This window comes from Schistocerca nitens, chromosome 1 (genome assembly GCF_023898315.1).
Source record: "Schistocerca nitens isolate TAMUIC-IGC-003100 chromosome 1, iqSchNite1.1, whole genome shotgun sequence".
Taxonomy (NCBI): Eukaryota; Metazoa; Arthropoda; class Insecta; order Orthoptera; family Acrididae; genus Schistocerca; species Schistocerca nitens.
The window spans coordinates 878,421,323-878,439,639 of record NC_064614.1 but is presented as its reverse complement, the minus strand read 5'-3'; the positions used below and the strand labels follow the sequence as shown (position 1 = coordinate 878,439,639).

At 37.3% G+C, this 18,317-nt stretch overlaps 1 protein-coding gene across 2 annotated transcripts in view; it reads right to left on the bottom strand.

Annotated features, from left to right (window-relative positions):
• Positions 1-8,136: 8,136 nt before the first annotated feature.
• LOC126263702 (MICAL-like protein 1) overlaps positions 8,137-18,317 on the bottom strand; it is a 65,571-nt gene continuing 55,390 nt past the window's right edge. For both annotated transcript variants that reach the window (XM_049960846.1, XM_049960854.1), the window contains 4 exons: positions 17,695-17,830; positions 17,493-17,595; positions 15,621-15,859; positions 8,137-8,498 (listed from right to left, as the gene is read on the bottom strand). In XM_049960846.1, coding sequence (XP_049816803.1) covers positions 8,281-8,498; positions 15,621-15,859; positions 17,493-17,595; positions 17,695-17,830 — 696 coding nt within the window. In that variant the 3' untranslated portion in view covers positions 8,137-8,280. The remainder of the gene's footprint in view (positions 8,499-15,620; positions 15,860-17,492; positions 17,596-17,694; positions 17,831-18,317) is intronic.

Sequence of the window (18,317 nt, the reverse complement as noted above, 5' to 3'; positions counted from 1 at the left end):
TAAGTAATACGTCCATGGAACTGAATCATGCAGAAGTATATAAGAAGGGTATAAGATACTGCATGAGAAAGTGCCTTACAGAGAATTATCAAGACGTTTGTTTAATGGAACTCAAACTACACAACCTGATTTAAACTATGCTGTTAATTATTTGAATCATTATCAAAGTCATCCAAAGGAATCACATTGGAAAAGTTTAAAGAGAATACTGTGTAATAATGAATTAAATGTGATCTGTAAAAATTTGTTCGGACAAAATCAGAATGTTGTATCTGGAACTCTGCTTGTGAGTGCAATTTTATCCTACCAATTGTGTTTCCAACTTGTATTATTAATCTTTGTTTGTTGTCCTTACAGAAACTAATGTAATAATGAACTAAATGTTTTGACTCGTTCCACATCCATGTGTTAACACGCAGAACTGGCTCTACGGAATATATATTGCGATAAATAAAATTAAATAAAGGCCACCCTAGATTATGGGATGCATTATAGAAATGAAGAAAACCATGAAACTGTAGTAGCTTATGCTGACGCTAGTTGAGACAATAGCTCTTCGTCAGACAGAAAAATGGCATCAATTTCGCAACGATATGTTGGGGAACTAAACATAACGTATTGTGACATTGTCTTCTAAAGATGCAAAATCTGTTTCCCTTCAACTTGGGTGTTGCAGGATATTTGTGATTTGAGAAGCTGTTCAATAACCTAAAAATTTTGAAAACTGAGAAACTTATAAGTTATGTGACAATCAGTCTTGTATTGCCTCTCTTTGTAAATAAGTATATAAATTATTAATACACATAGATGTTAAGTATGAGTTTGTTGTGAGGCTTACTTTTTAAAAGCAAAATAGATGTTAAGTACATTGCTAAAGAAAATCAATTAAGTGACATTTTTACAAAATTGCTGTGTAAACAAAAATTTCAAAACCTGTCATGAGGATCAGGAAAGTATAAAGTTGTACGCTGGCATTATACAGCACGGAGGCCAAGTGTAAGAATTACAATTTTCTATTAAAATCTTTATTTGTTTGCTGTGCATTTATCTTTGGTAATGGACAGCCTTTGACTTGTTCTGTACACTGAGTGCATATTTTTGTTATTGTTGTAAATGCATCTAATGTATTGTTCTTTCTTCAGTAAATAAATCACTTGAAACTAAAGTCTCTTGCATCTCATCACAAAACTTTACTATAAATGCTAGACAAGAAAGCAAAGTCTTTGTGGAAATTATTTTTCTGTCTTGTCTTGAACACTTTTGTCCACAAGTAAATCATGATATACTAGAGATTTACTTTCAGCCCCTTCTGGATCATTTCACTGATTTGGCAGGCTCAACCACAATTCAGCCATCTAACCCAACTGGATACCCACGCATGTGAAAGTGCTACTTCCGGGGTGACAAGACGTACCAGCCCAGGATCAAATCAACCTGGTGGATTTACAAGGGTGGTGTGCTGGCTGCCTGGATGTAGTTTTTGGGTGATTTCCTAGATCCCACTGAGTACCAGGTTCATACCTAAGCCAAGCCTCAGTTACACGATTTGCAAATGCTAGAAAACTTTTACCCACTTTCACATGAATAAGAGTGCATGCAGACAGTTAGGATATACACGTTGTCCTTGGGGGTAACAGGGTGGCAGTAAGAAGGGCATCCGGCCACCCCTTAAACCAACCGTGTCAAATTCATTAATAACCATGCCGACCCTGCATGACTGTGGGACAGTGGCAAAAGAAAAAGAAGAAGAAACACAATTCAGCCATATCAACTATCCCTAAAAGCACTGATGCGAGTTGCAGGTGTAACTGTGTTAACTTCGCCTGCCAAGTTCAAATTTTAGTTGCTCTTTTTCTGGTATTATCAAGGAATACTGACAATCACTGCATCACCAACAATGGCCAGCAATGTTCATGTGGGTTGCAGTACAATGTGCATCCCTCACCATTAACTGCTGGCAGCCAATAAGATTTATTCTCTTTCCAAGCAGCTAGCCACTAGTTACAAACTAGACTGCGAGAACATCTCTGCTGCGTGCTGTGCTGTTGCCGTATTTTACGACAATGCAGTTTCATTCATAGAGCAGCTGAATTATTCATTCAGATGTTGATGTTACTTTCTTGTAGCAATAGAGCTGCGAATGCATATGTGTAAATGTTTTAGTGCAATTTAAAAATGAATATGTCAGGTGACGGCAATGAACGTGAAGTTCCTCACAAACGATTTTAATTTAATTGCATACCTATGGAGTATCGTCTTCTTTGTGAGACTGGATTCATGATTTCCTGTCAGAAAGGTCACAGTATGTAGCCAACAATGGAAAATCATCAAGTAAACCAGAAGTGATATCTAGTGTTTGTAAGGAAGTGTTATAGGCACTCCGCTGTTCCTGATCTAATAAACGATTTAGAAGACAATCTGAGCAGCACTCACACTGTTTGCAGATGATGCTGTGATTTGCCATTTTATAAAGTCATCAGATGATTAAAACAAATTACAAAATGACTAAGACAAGATATTGGGCATATGGTGAGAAAAGTGGTAACTGACTCTAAATAATGAATAGTCTGAAATAATCCACATGAACACTAAAAGGAATCTGCAAAATTTCAGTTTAAAGCATAAAACACACAAATCTAAAGGCTGTAAATTCAGCTTAATACCTAGGGATTACAATTATCAAAGGGATAACACTATGTGAAAGGCAGAGCAAAGACTGCAATTTATTGGTATAACACTTAGAATATTCAACATGTCTACTAAAGAGACTACTTACACCATGCTTTTCTGCCCTCTTCTGGAATGTTGCCGTCCAGTGTGTGGGATCCACAGCAGGTAGCATTGATCGAAAAAGTTCAAAGGAGGCCAGCTCAGTTTGTATTATCACGAAATAGGGAGAGATTGCCACAGATGTGATACGCGAATTGGGGTGTCAATTATCAAAACAAAGGTGTTTTCCATTGTGGCAGGATCTTCTCTTGAAATTTCAGTCGCCAACTTTCTCCTCAGAGTGTGAAAATAGTTTGTTGGTGTCCATCTACATAGGGAGGAATGTTCAGCATAATACGAGAAATTAGAGCTCGCTTGGAAAAATTGAAGTGTGTGTGTTTCCCAAATGCTGTTCAAGACTTGAACAGTAGAGAAGCAGCTTGAAGGTGGTTCAATGAACATTCTACCAGGAACTTAATTGTGAACTGAAGAGTAATCATGTAGATGTAGATGCTTCACAAGCAGTTGAGGGAGGTTTTTGTCCCACATTTATAAGATTTTCAAAGGTGAACCTGAAAGTGATACTTCTATTTTTGATATTTTTTAGACTCAAGAATGAACTGCAGAAGCATGTGTTGGAAAGAAAACTGAATGGATAGTAGTAAACAAAAGTGTCGGAGCTGTAGAAACCTCAGGAAAATTTATTTTTGTGTAGCCTGGAAAGCATCAAAATTGAAAGAAACCTGTAATACAAATAGATGATTTTCACAACGATATTTTAAAGAGCTCTGTTTTTGAAATATATATAAGAAGGAAACACCCATTATCACAGAAACTTGTTACAATTATGCCTGAGCAAATTTGCTTCAAAGTTAGTGCTTCATTAATGCAAAGAAATTTAAAAGACATTGGTTTGAAATATGTTAAGAAGAGGTTTTCAATTGAAAGAAGTGACACAGAAGCAGCACGAACCACGTTTCTTATAAAGATGCATGATACAAGAGGAGGAGGAAGTTCTACAGTGTATTATCTTGATGAAACATGGGTGAATTAGAAGCATTCCATGAATGCCAGCTGTAAAATTAGTTGATGGTGCTGGCAGTTTTAAAGTTCCCATAGCAAAAGATCCTTGAATACTCATTCTGCATGCTGGTTCTTCTTCTGATGTGGCTCCTGACAGTAAACTTTTAAGAAAAACAGTAGTGACTACCACTTGGAAATGAATGCTGATGTTTTCAAGAAGGGGTTCCCTGAACAGTTCTTACCATACACTGCTTGGAAGTCAGTCATTGTCATTACCATGCCAGTTATCATTCAGCTGTTACAGAGAAATGACCAAGTATGAGCACCAGAAAAGGGGATGTTGTGCTCTGACTGAAAAATAAAAGTATTCTGGACAATATAAGCCAAACTTGTGCTGAACTCCTGCAACTCTTTAATTCATAAAAATCATGCAACAGAATGTACAAATTTGCCTTTCTTGCATGTGAATGTTGTCACACAGTTTTGGTTTACCCACTTATCATTGTCAGTATAATCCAATAAAATTAATTTGCACACAGGTTACAAGCTATGTGAGGAGATGAACAAAACTTTTAAGATAACAGACATGAAACACTTGTGCATGAAGCAATAGACAGCATTCCCTTTCAGCATGGGCACACTGTGTGCGATACACTGAAAAGTTTCAGAGATAAGGCTTTGAGAGTGAGGTGAAGATGGATAACAACCTCGAACCTACCATCCTCAATTTACAATCAGATGGTTTGGACATGGACTCAGATAGCAGGTGGTATTACGTAGTAGACATTGAAGCAAAGTAATGTAATGATCTTTCTTGTTTTAAAGACTCCTGATTTAAAAATGTTTTTGTCAACATATCAATTGCATACATAGTACATGATTAGGAATATGTAGCCTATGAAGTATTCGGAGTACAATGTCCAACACAATGCCCCACGAGAAGTTAAGGTTTTCCCACTGTGTTGTATGCTCCAATTACTCACAAGAATGCAGACGGATAAATTCGTCAAAAACTCCAATATTTTGACATGAAAACCCCTGCCATTTTCAAAGCACGAATTGTTGAGATACTGGTGGTTTTTGATGTTATTGGTCAGCATTCCATCAAGTTATTCACAGAAGATGGTTAATTGTTAGCTTGTTCAATGGATCATGAATGAATGTTTTCTCCCAGTGTAATGTGTAATGAATTAGTTCAAACTCACAATGTCACAATGCCTGTTGACACTGAAAAAATATGATCAGATACTGACAATTTTTACGGTAGTCTTTTGCACTAGTCTCTGCTACCATTAATTCTTTTTTATACATAGTGATTTACACTGAACTGCAGTGAAACATACCCACATACGTTCATTATACACAAAACAAATATAATTTTTTGGTTTGAATTTGAAGTTTATTTTGTTGTGTATTGCAGTTTTACTTGTCGTATAGTCCAAATTACAGTAAACAGCAATTATTGCAACCATTTTTGATGATCTTGTCATTACACAATCATCATTTTGAGAAAAATTGTACTTGATGTCTTCACAAAGCTGCGTCAGCTCTCCTCACCTTCCGACATCACACGGACAATTGCTGTGGAGCAGTGGACACACCTTCAAGACGAAGTAAGATTTCTTGCATGTAGACGACTGATCAAAATCGGTTTCAAAATGTCATTGCAATCATCATCAGATCCTAGCAACAGGCCACTAACCAACAGAGGACATTAAATGACTGGCAATGCCACTGCTGTGCTTTTGATGAATGTCTGTTTGCTTGCTCCACTACAAATATTGTTATCAACTTATTAGTTGTTTGGCAGAGTTTACTGTGTTAACTTGGCAACGTTTTTCAGTTACAGATATGGACTGCCTTTGTTCTCATTAGGATAAGATAGTGCATTAGTATAATATAGATCTAAGTAATCTGTCTTATCAATAAATTTGTTACCACTGTCTAGTCATTTAAGTACACAAGACTTAGTGGCCACCTAGCTCAAATTTATGAAACATTATGAAGGAAAGATGGATAGGAGTTGATATGTCAAAATCATATGAGCAGTCTCTTAAAGGCAACCACTTTCAGGGACAAAATAATCTGCCTGGCATCCAATGCTGAGATTAGAGGCCTGGCAGACTAGCTTGGTACTCATTAGAACATATGAGTGCATTAGTATCTGATGTGATAGCAATTCACCTTCTGTAAAGTGCTGTTCTGTCACTTTTCAAGGCTGGTGATGATGGAACTGTGGAATAAAGTTGATGTCTTCCTAGATATGAAATAAAACAATGGAAAATTCAGGATGGAATATAACAATTATGAAAAGGAAAGTTGCTACTCACCATATAGCAGAGATGCTGAGTTGCAGATAGGAACCACAAAAAGACACAAATAAAGCTTTTGGCTGTTAAGGCCTTCATCAACAATAGACAACAGACAGAGAAACACACACACGCACAACTGCAGTCTCGGGCAACCAAGTATGGTTTCAGTTGCCAGAGACTGCAGCAGGTGCGTGTGTGTGTGTGTGTGTGTGTGTGTGTGTGTGTGTGTGTGTGTGTGTGTGTGTGTGTGCGTGTGTGTGTGTGTGTGTGTGTCGTTTATTGTTGACAAAGGCCTTAATGGTCAAAAGCTTTAATTGTGAGAGTCTTTTTGTGGTTCCATCTGCAACTCAGCATCTCCGCTATATGTTGAATAGCAACTTTACTTTTCATAATTATTAGATATGAAATAAAGAACCTGAATTCCTCCCACTGGTTTCCATTACTGATATTCTGCTGCAGTGTCCACAATTACTCATTTTGACAGTAAACATATTGTTCTAAATCAGTTAAAAATGGTTATTCAATGTAAAATGATACCTCTAGAATTTCGAGGCCTGAATATATTATTTCAAAATAGTTCTTAAGTGAAGTACGTACTCAAATGTGTTGGTAAAGTCAGATCAAACTCCAACTGGTTAAGAGTTGCATTGAGATTAGAATAGTGGCCTAACCTTATCAAGTAGTTGAAACAACATTTTCAATCACATTGTAATGAGAACACAGATGTATTATAGGAGAAATAATAATAATAAAGACTCCTCAGAAAAAATAATTTATTTTAGCTGTAGCTGATTTGTTCCATATATTCTGCACAAAAATATAGCTAATCTTTCATGTAATGTTTGGTAATTTGACAAACTGTTTTTCAAAGCAACTTCAGAGATCAAGATATGTACATTATTCCATAAAATACAAAAACTTTTATATCCTAGCATCAGTACACAGCCACTGGAATGAAAATTGTGCAAATCAAAATTTCATAATCATTAGCGAGATTCTTCATGTTGCAGTGAAATATACTAAATAAAATGATTTAGTGCTTTCAGAAGACTGTGCAAAAGTTTGTACTCCATATCATATTACAGCTAGCTCTTAAGCAACAAATGCAACAGATACTGGTTTTCTCCATCTGCACAATAAAACAGGAAGTCCAAGAATAGTTTTAATAGAACAAGTACCAAACGTAAATGTAATTTTAATATCTACAGTAAACTCTCTTCATTTATGTAGCTTGAATTTTTGCTGATGGTTAGTATTATAAGAACAAAATGTTACTCTCAATTAATTCACAACACACAGGTCCTTCATTTCTAAAATGAGAGTATGGTCATAAATCACAATTTTTGATCAAATAACTTTTTTAAATTAATAATAATAAGCTTGAATGCAGCAAATGTCAATTTCCAAAGGTTCTGAGCAAAGAATATTGTAAAACTGCACTCTGCTACCATAAATTCACTGTGTGTTCTGAGGATAACTTGTGTCAAGAATTTTTAGGACAAACCATATTTGTGCAACAATCAGGTGAAAAGCAACAGCGACCCATTACATTTTTGCTAAATGGAAACAGAATGTAATGTTTTTCTCTTAAGATAAATTGATCATCATGTCATTAACAAGGCACCTTCCAGAAACATATTGGTACTGTAATTAGCAAAAGGAACTGCTTTCACATCAAGGCACTGGTGGTGTAACATGGAAAAGGGGACTGGGGAAAACCATAATTCAAAATGCAGCTATTTTTGTAGTTTTACAGTCAATAAAAAGATTTGGCACCAACAGATAGTTTTGGCAACAATATTGTCACACATGACAAAGTAAATGAATTTCAAATAAAAATGAGAAATGTGAAGAATTATTTTTTTTCCTGCTGAGCAAAGCAGAGCTCAATAAGTACATGTTTGGTAAATGTGCCTTTCTCAAAGAAATCTGAATGCAGCTTTAAATAATCTATAAACAGTGCACAACATCTAAATGCAAAAATATTATACAACAATTATTTCTCATAACTTCACCTTGTTTCTACCATTCAATATCACAGTAATCAGCAGTATTTCTATGTACAATCATCTGAAAATTCAGTACAAAAAAATAATAATACTATAGTACACTTTTATTGAAAATAATGTAATTATATAATCTAATGTGACACCTGAAAAATAAATATACACCCCTCCAGTAAAAGCACCAAACTGAAGAAAAAATTGGAATCTTTCTTTTTAAACATAGTAATTTATTAAATAAACCATTTCTTCTTTGTCTTTTTCTCCTTAGTGTTTTCAGCCAGCACTTCTGCCTCATCAATATCCTTATCAGCATCAATAGGAGCTTTTGTGGCTTTTTTATGAAGAGCCTTTTCTTTAAGTTTTTTAAGTTTCTTGTCCTTTTTTATTACTTTTGTTTCTGCCTTTACATTACTGATGACTTTTTTCTCATTTGCAGCCTTGTTCTTGGCTGGAAAAAATATTACAGTATTTGAAGTAATTTGATACACAAATGGAAAGACAGGACATGAAACATAAGATGAGCAACAAAACTGCAAGTTTCGCAAATTACAGTGGTTTAATCCACCAATAAATAGTGATGATACAGATATGCCATGACAATAAAAGTCTCAACTATACAGTAAGTTAGCAAAGTGTCATCTTGGTGTCATTTCTTGTTTTTTTGTAATAAATTTTAGTGTCCACATACATATCTTCTGTTCAAGTAAAGATACTAGTAATTTTAAACAACAACCATTCACCTGAAGACATGCAATTACTTCAAAATGTCAGCTGCTCTTAAAGTAGCCGACAGTTAATTACATTACACTTTAATATTGTCTGCAAAAGGTTCAGAACACAAAATATGCAGTGTCTCATTAAGGTGCGATGTGGAACTGGGTGTGAAGGGGCTGACCAATCACTTCCCCATTATTTATTACTTATGAGAATATCATCAAGCACATATAAGATTACTGAGTTTTTGTGATTCTAGTGTTCAGGCAGATAACATTACTAAAAATTTTCCATAGATTAAATTAAGAATGGCTAGTCATCATCCCCAAAAATGAGGGACATTCTACCCACAACTGTTCCCACCCTTTCCATGGTAGTATTGCATCACCTATTCAATCTATGAAGTAATGGAGTCTATCCTTACATCATATTTAATACCAAACCCCATGCCGCATACCACATTTTATGGACTATAAGAAGCACTTTCTTCAATTTTATACTCAAAATTAATGAAAAATGTCCACTGTTTGATTTAAAATTTCCACCAGTCTTAAAAATGGCCATACATTCGATGTTACAGGAAACCTATCTCTATCTGGCAACAATGGATTCAACTGGCAGCAGCAGTGCACAGTTGCTATGAACACAAATTGTGGGGATTAACAAGCTTGCTGACACTACGAGGTCTGTCTAAAAAGTATCCAAACTTTGATTTTCCTGCACAAAATAGAGATTATAGCATGGCACCACTGTACACAGTAAAGGAAGAAATCTTTATGCACAAGCGTGAATTTTGTCCCTGCCTTCCAGAGCGTCGGTCGCTGCCTAATTAAGAGACTAATGATTATGCTACCTTTGCACGGTCAAAATACCGCGGCTCTTTAAAAATCTGCTCAGAGTGAGGTGCTAAACAATGCAGTCATCAGGTTACCGATTCTCTTAAGATGACTGAGCATGTTGAGCAAAGATACTGCATCAAATTTTGTCAAAAGCTTGGTGATTCTCGAAGCGAAACAGTTCGTAAGATTCAGCAGGTGTTTGGAGAAGATGCGATGGGTGTAACACAAATTAAGGAGTGGTTCAACCAATTCAAAAATGGCCGCACATCAGCGGAGAGTGACCAGCATTCTGACAGGCCCCAAATTGCTTTTAGTGCAGCTGTTGTTGAGAGGGTGCAAAATTTGGTGATGGCACATCGTTGTTTGAGCATGCAGGAGATTTCCCAAGAGGTTGGAGTGAGTAAAGATTCTGCACATGCAATTTTGCATGATAATTTGAACATGAACTGAGTGGCCACGAAATTCGTGCCCAAGTTGTTGTCGCCAAAGCAAAAAAATCTCTGTTTTGATGCTGCACAGGACCTTCTGGACACCACCAACACTGATACTGAGTTTCTGAACACCGTGACAACTGGAGATAGTCATGGGGGTATGGGTACGACCTAGAAACAAAAAGGCAGTGGTTGCAATGGAAGCATCCCGAGTCTCCAAGGCCGAAGAACGTGCGGCAGGTGCAAAGCAAAAGCAAGGTGATGTTGACTGTTTTCTTTGATGTCCATGGAATTGTGCATCACGGATACGCACTGGAAGGACAAGCAGTGACAAAAGAGTACTATCAAGATGTTCTCCGGCAACTCCGTGATGCAGTTCAGAGAAAAAGACCAGAAATGTGGACGGGGAAAAACTGCAACTGCATTACAACAACGCCCCCACACATTCATCCCACTTGATCCAAAATTTCTTGGCCAAACATGGAATTACAGCCATTCGCCAACCTCCCTACTCTCCAGGCATGGCTCCTTGTGACTTCTGGTTGTTTCCAAAATTGAAGACACCACTGAAAGGATCCTGTTTTGAGAGAAGAGAAGAGAGAGTGCGGAACACGACGACGGAGCTGAACACCATTCCAAAAGAAGGGCTTCCAGAGGTGTTTCCAGCAGTGGAAGGATCGGTGGGCTAAGTGTGCGCAAGCACAAGGGGCCTACTTCGAAGGGGATTAGGATCCCAACCCTGTCAGGTATTCGAAATATTTTTTTTTTTGGCCAAAGATCAGATACTTTTTAGACAGGCCTTGTATCTTCCTCCCATCCTGTTATCACAAACCCGGAACACTGTCTAGCCTATGATGCATCATTGCAGTCTTTGGTGCCAGTGAACCTGAATTGAAAGCGATTTGTGTTATTCGTCAAAGTACAATATTTTTGTTAGTAGCTAGATTTGCAATGGAAAAAAACATTCATTTTATGTGGGCTATAAACTGAAAGTAATAGCATATGCAAAAGGACATGGAAACAGAGCAGCTGAGTGGCATTTTGGCCCTCCATCAACAGAAAAAAAACCATTCGCAACTGGTGGGCTATTAAAGAAGAACTGGAAAAAATGAGGAAGATTAAATGTGCAGAGTACTGAATGCAAAATGGCCAAAACTAAAATATGGCAAACTGAAAAGGATTCACGGACACTGTCAGAATGACACTGGAATTAACAAAAAAATGATTCAAATGCATGCTTGTAAGCTAGCACCATAGTGAAACTTCACAGACTTTGAGGATGGAGTTGGTTGGTGCTACAGGTTTATGAAGCATCATGGACTTTGCATGCAAACCACAGCCAAAATATATCAGAAAATCCCACAAGAGTATGGAGTGAAAATATTATCTTTCCATCACTTCATTAATCTACATCATTGGAAAACTAATGTGGAAACAAGCTGACAGTGAATATGGATGAAACTTCTCTGACATCTGATGTGCTGAGTAACAATAGTTCTGTTATGAAAGGTGCTAAAACTGTAACTATAAAAGCAAGTAAACATGAAAAAATTCACTATAATATTGTCCTTTCACGACATGCTGATGGTGTGTTGTGTTGTAGTCTTCAGTCCTGAGACTGGTTTGATGCAGCTCTCCAAGCTACTCTATCCTGTGCAAGCTTCTTCATCTCCCAGTACCTACTGAAGCCTACATCCTTCTGAATCTGCTTAGTGTATTCATCTCTTGGTCTCCCTCTATGATTTTTACCCTCCATGCTGCCCTCCAATACTAAATTGGCGATCCCTCGGTGTCTCAGAACATGTCCTACCAACCTGTAGCACCTTCTTCTAGTCAAGTTGTGCCACAAGCTCCTCTTCTCCCCAATTCTATTCAATATCTCCTCATTAGTTATGTGATCTACCCATCTAATCTTGAGCATTCTTCTGTAGCACCACATTTGGAAAGATCCTATTCTCTTCTTGTCTAAACTATTTACCATCCACGTTTCACTTCCATACATGGCTACACTCCATACAAATACTTTCAGAAACGACTTCCTGACACTTAAATCTATACTCAATGTTAACAAATTTTTCTTCTTCAGAAACACTTTCCTTGCCATTGCCAGTCTACATTTTATATCCTCTCTACTTCGACAATCATCAGTTATTTTGCTCCCCAAATAGCAAAACTTCTTCACTACTTTAAGTGTCTCATTTCCTAATCTAATTCCCTCAACATCACCCGACTTAATTAGACTACATTCCATTATCCTCATTTTGCTTTTGTTGATGTTCATCTTATACCCTCCTTTCAAGACACTGTCCATTCCGTTCAACTGCTCTTCCAAGTCCTTTGCTGTCTCTCACAGAATTACAATGTCATCGGCGAACCTCAAAGTTTTTATTTCTTCTCCATGGATTTTAATACCTACTCTGAATTTTTTTTGTTTCGTTCACTGCTTGCTCAATATACAGATTGAACAACATTGGGGATAGGCTACAACCCTGTCTCACTCCCTTCCTAACCACTGCTTCCCTTTCATATCCCTTGACTCTTATAACTGCCATCTGCTTTCTGTACAAATTGTAAATAGCCTTTCGCTCCCTGTATTTTACCCCTGCCACCTTCAGAATTTGAAAGAGAGTATTCCAATCAATATTGTCAAAAGCTTTCTCTAAGTCTAAAAATGCTAGAAGCATAGGTTTGCCTTTCGTTAATCATTCTTCTAAGATAAGTCGTAAGGGTCAGTATTGCCTCATGTGTTCCAACATTTCTAAGGAATCCAAACTGATCTTCCCCGAGGTCAGCTTCTATCAGTTTTTCCATTCGTCTGTAAAGAATTTGCGTTACTATTTTGCAGCTGTGACTTATTAAACTGATAGTTCAGTAATTTTCACATCTGTCAACACCTGCTTTCTTTGGGATTGGAATTATTATATTCTTCTTGAAGTCTGAGGGAATTTCGCCTGTCTCATACATCTTGCTCACCAGATGGTAGAGTTTTGTCAGGACTGGCTCTCCCAAGGCCGTCATTAGTTCTAATGGAATATGTTGTCTACACCCGGGGCCTTGTTTCGACTCAGGTCTTTCAGTGCTCTGTCAAACTCTTCACGCAGTATCGTATCTCCCATTTCATCTTCATCTAGATCCTCTTCCATTTCCATAATATTGCCCTCAAGTACATCACCCTTGTCTGATGGTACTAAACTTAATTCAATGATCATCTTCAAATGCAAAACAATGCCAGGTGTTGTCGATCATGTGTACGACAAGGGTTGGATGGAAGAGGCTACTATGAAATTATGGATTACCAGAGTGTGAGAGAGAAGGAAAGGTGTTCTATAGCAGAAGAGTGCTCTTTCTGTGCTACATCAGTCTAGTAGTCATTTGAAAAATTCTGGGAAATACAGAGTTTGCTGTTATTCTGGGTGGACTTACTCCACAATTGCAATCTCTTGATGTCTCGATAAATATATCATTTAAAATGTATATGAGAGAGGAATGCAACAAATGGACAATGGACGAAACACAACATGAATTCATGTCCAAGAGAGCTTTAAAATGACCTACAATCAAACAAGTGTGTCACTGGGTAAAATGTTCATGGTCTAGAGTGGGGAAATACATTATTGTTAAATCTTTCAAGAAGTGCAGCATAATTAATGCTTCAATGGCAGTGGAGAACTCCTTATATATGACGATGATGATGATGATGATGATGATGATGATGATGATGATGATGATGAGGAGGAGGAGGAGGAGGAAGAAAGTTAAGATTACAATTTTCAGTGATTTTAGAGGTCAGTTCAGCTTCATTAACAAAGAAGTTTTTTGTCTGGCTTTGCAACCTAATAATAAAAATGGAAATTTTTTTTTTTACAAAAATTGCTTCAAAATTAAGGTGCATCTTGTAGTCTGTAAAATACGGTAGAGCATATTACTGTGGAAGCTCCAGGCACAAGACCTGTCTCATACAACCGTCCAGCACATCCGCTTCCAGTACCATCATAGGCATATCCCGTCCTATCACAGGTCAAGGCCACCTGTGAACACAGTCACATCACATACAACCTCTGGTGTAACTTCCGTACAGTGTTTTGTATGGGCATGAGCAGCAAGCAACTTTTCAAACACAATGAATGGTCATTGCCAAGTTCTCCAAATTATGTAGATGGGATTTGTCCTTACACTATATCCTTTGTTCCTGGAATCTCCACAAGCCCATTCCTGTATCTGTGACCTGCACTTCACTGATTCTTTATTCACATCACCCTTTCCTCAGTCTCCCTCTTCATCATTCTATCCCCCCATTCCATTCCCCTATCCACATCATTGTGGGCCACATGCAACTCCTCAAGCCTGCAACACAATGTCACTGGTGCCATATTCCTATCCTGTGCACTTGCTACCTCTCCCTTCCAGCCGGATGTCAGCTACTCCTTCCTCCTCCTTCCCTCCAATTCCCTGCCTCCTTTCTCAACTTCTCCATTGCACCTGATACAACCTCTCAGCCCTGCTAAGTTGCGGGCCTGTACAAGTGTACTCGGGACAACATAGTGCTAGTGCTCTCTCTCTCTCTCTCTCTCTCTCTCTCTCTCTCTCTCCCCCCCCCCCCCTCCCTCACACACTTGTATGCACTTGTGTGTGTGTTTTTTCTTTTTTCCTTTTCCTGTTAGCCCTGAAGAAAGATTTGTGTGACAGCTTAGGAATATTCTTAATTTTGTTTATGGGCCTGTCAATGACTCAACACCTCATTTACGCAGTGAGTTGTTACCTTTACTCCTTCCATTGTATCTACATAGTTTAATAAGTTACAAATAAAGAATCAGTTATGAATGTACTTCTTATGGAAAAAAATGAAATCAAAGAAGAACTGCCAACAAAGGAGTGATCTGTGAGAAAATTTCATAGGTATACAGTTCTGTTGGGAGACAATTCTCCTGTACCACACTCTATGAAAAATTTTTATGAGAATTTCCTTCACCTTCTACTTCCTATTTCATATTTATGCAAATCAAGCAACATTAGGTGGGCACTCATGCAGATTTCCTTCTACTTGTGTTGAAAAACGAAACGAAACCAGGTCACTCAAATTTTTCATAATATTCTCCAATATTTTATTTGTGGGTCCACAGTTGACGATGCCAAAGTTAGAGCTTGATCATTTGGCTGGAAAAAAGGATGAGTGTTAAAGTGAAGCAGCAGCAGCAGCAGAAGAAGAAAAAGAGTCACTAATAGCTTATCAGTACTCATGTCTTGTATAGGGTCGGTGTGTTTTCCTCTAGAAAGAAAATTACTTTGAAAGCAAAACTGAATTAAATTTAGTGTTTGATGGACCAACCCAATGTGAGACATCATCTTTCCACACTGCATGCTTGTCTCTACAAGTTTAATTTTTGTGGAAACCCATTTTCTGTCACCTAGATGGAACATATACCCACACTGGATAACACACTACAGAGGTTATATCACAATAAAGTACTAGTAATGATGATACTGTCAGAAATGTACCCATGTCATGCAACAAGTGAAACATCAGACTACTTACTGTATGTGAGCTTCTGTGAAATAATGTGATGATAGTTGATTTGACAGGTTTACCTGCAAAGATGCCGAGCTGTGTGTGAATACTCTGGTCCTCTTCTGCTTCACGTATACGATCCATTTCAAGACATTCTACAATTTCATTTCGTCTTTCTACTACTTCCACAAGGCGTTGAATCAGCTCTTCCTCACGTGCTTTGTCTGAGTCTGTCTTTGTATGTTCCGGCCTCTCTAACAAGCAGCGTATCTGATATTCCAGATCTGCATGTTCCTCTTCCAAACGTTGTTGTCTCCGTCTAAAACAATGTACAATACAATGCTAAGGAATATAATTGTGTGTACAGCTATTTTGTAAAACTGAAAAACTTAACTTCATGAGCAATACTGTAGCATGATTTGATAATGGACAACTGAGATCTATAATAGAGATAATTTATACTGCTAGTATACACAATTAAATTTCGTTATGAGTATCAGTAACTTCCTAGATTCCTGCTCTACATTTGCTAGTAGCCTGTTAATCTTTGTTTTAAAAATAAAAAAAAAAACATTGACTTAGATCTTGTATCCTTGCTAGCTAAATCAGAACCTGTAGTTCAGTAGCGTTCTCTGTTACTCACACTGACACATTCAATGTTCTTCCATACAAGTATAAAAATGTTAATGGTGCCTTGAAAGAGCCACTGCATGTGTCTAGTGTGTTTTACATCAGATTCTTAATGGTTACCTTTCCACATCAAATATGTGATCTACAAGCTAGCTGAATGACAAATTATTATATGTGGAACATAAATTAAACTTTCATCAAACCATATGATAATTTTCTGCATTTTTAGGCCAATAAGGGTGCACTTATTGTCCAGTATGTACCTTCCACAGATCCCAGGTGGAAAGATCGTCTCTCTCTCTCTCTCTCTCTCTCTCTCTCTCTCTCTCTCTCTCTCCCCCCCCCCCCCCTCCTTTTTTAGTGAGCACTATCTGAAATGATGATTTCACAACATTCATTAACTAAGATCACATTAATGCACTGAATTTTAAAAAAACTTTTTTTTAATTTATAAGGTAATAAACATATAACAGAACTACTACAACACTTATTTGCAATGAACACATTACTGCACTGAAATGGTGCAGAAGTTAGATTGTACTTTAGACACACACACACACAAATATCAGTTGAAGCTAGGTTTGCTACCTTTCTGTCTGTACCCAGTAACATGTAAAAATTCTGTCTCGCCAGTCATTCCTTGCAATTTTTAAATTAGATACCGTAATTACCTGTTACTGACAGCTTTTGGTTGTTTACCAAACAAAAGCTTTTAAGTAGCACAGAAACAGGAACCTAAATTTGCTTATTCAATTCACACATTACTTGGATCCCTTTTGTAAATATGATTGTCCATTGAGGCTAGTGGTATCCTCTCACAAGAGCACTACTGATTTTGAAGCAGTTGCAAACTATAATATTGATTTCCGCACTTGACCATCCTTCAGCCATATTCCTTGATATACAACAAACAGCTATCCAGATCCAGAGAGAAGTAACATGATGTGGTATGATAACAAGGAAAATCACTGTGTGGCTGTCATTCACTCACAATTTAAAGTCAGGCGCAAAAGGCTGTGTATAGCACCAAAGCTGAGTAATGAGCTAAGCACTACAAAATGAACAAAGTCTGTGCCTTTTTCCGCACAATGAAAGTTGAACACCCCACAGCCATTATACTGTATAATTGTATACACCCAAATCTAACTACCTGTATTACAGCTGAATCTCTATTAACTACTGGCTTTCGCATTCAGAAATTTGATTTTACTTTTTAATGTTTATTCTTGCTAGACTTTTGTTTCATAATTGTTTAAACAAGTGGAAATTAATACCATACTCATTTCAAATTAAAATATGACTTCTTCTGCTGTCATACTTACAGGTACATCAATTCTGCCTGCCTTCTGAACAGTTCATTTTTCTCATTTACTAACTCAAATAACTGCAGGACTAAGTCTTCAACATCAGGTGTCATGCTGGCCTCTGCAAATCAAAATGATATGAGAAGATACAACCAACATTTGTCAGGCAAATACAAATAAATGTATAATTGAATGATAGGTCAATATTAAAATGCACTACCTTCTTCAGTTGCTGTCATTTCAAACTTGTCTCTGATGGTTTTTTCCAGTTTCACTCCTTGTCTTTCAAGCTCTTGTTGTTTCACTTCAATGTCCTCCAGTTCACGCTTGACTTCCAGCATAGGCATGGATTTTATCTAGGAGAACAACAAACAATATAACAGATAACATAAGGAAAAAGAAAATCTCATTATGAAATGTTATTTATTGGAAAATACAAAAACACCACTTTATGAATAAAGTGGTTTTACTTCTAACATACTGCAAGTTGCTTCTATCACTGTCAAACATCACATGATTGAGAACAAAGTTTTTTGATGACACACTTGTATCAAACATTCTCGAACTTCTCTCCCATCATTTCTGGGTAATGTCTCAAGCTCTACACATTACCACCATCCTGTTCATCAGCGGACAGCCACAACAATCAGCTGATCCTAACAAACACAATAGTGGTAATCATCAAGAGTTTGAGGTTTTACGCAGAACTGATGTGGCAATAAGTTAAATAATGTTTTACACAAGCATGAGATATGGTTCAGAACCAGAATTTATTGTGGGACAGAAAATTATGTGAAATGGGAGACAGGATTAGTCCATAAAGACATGGGGAAAAAAAGAAGA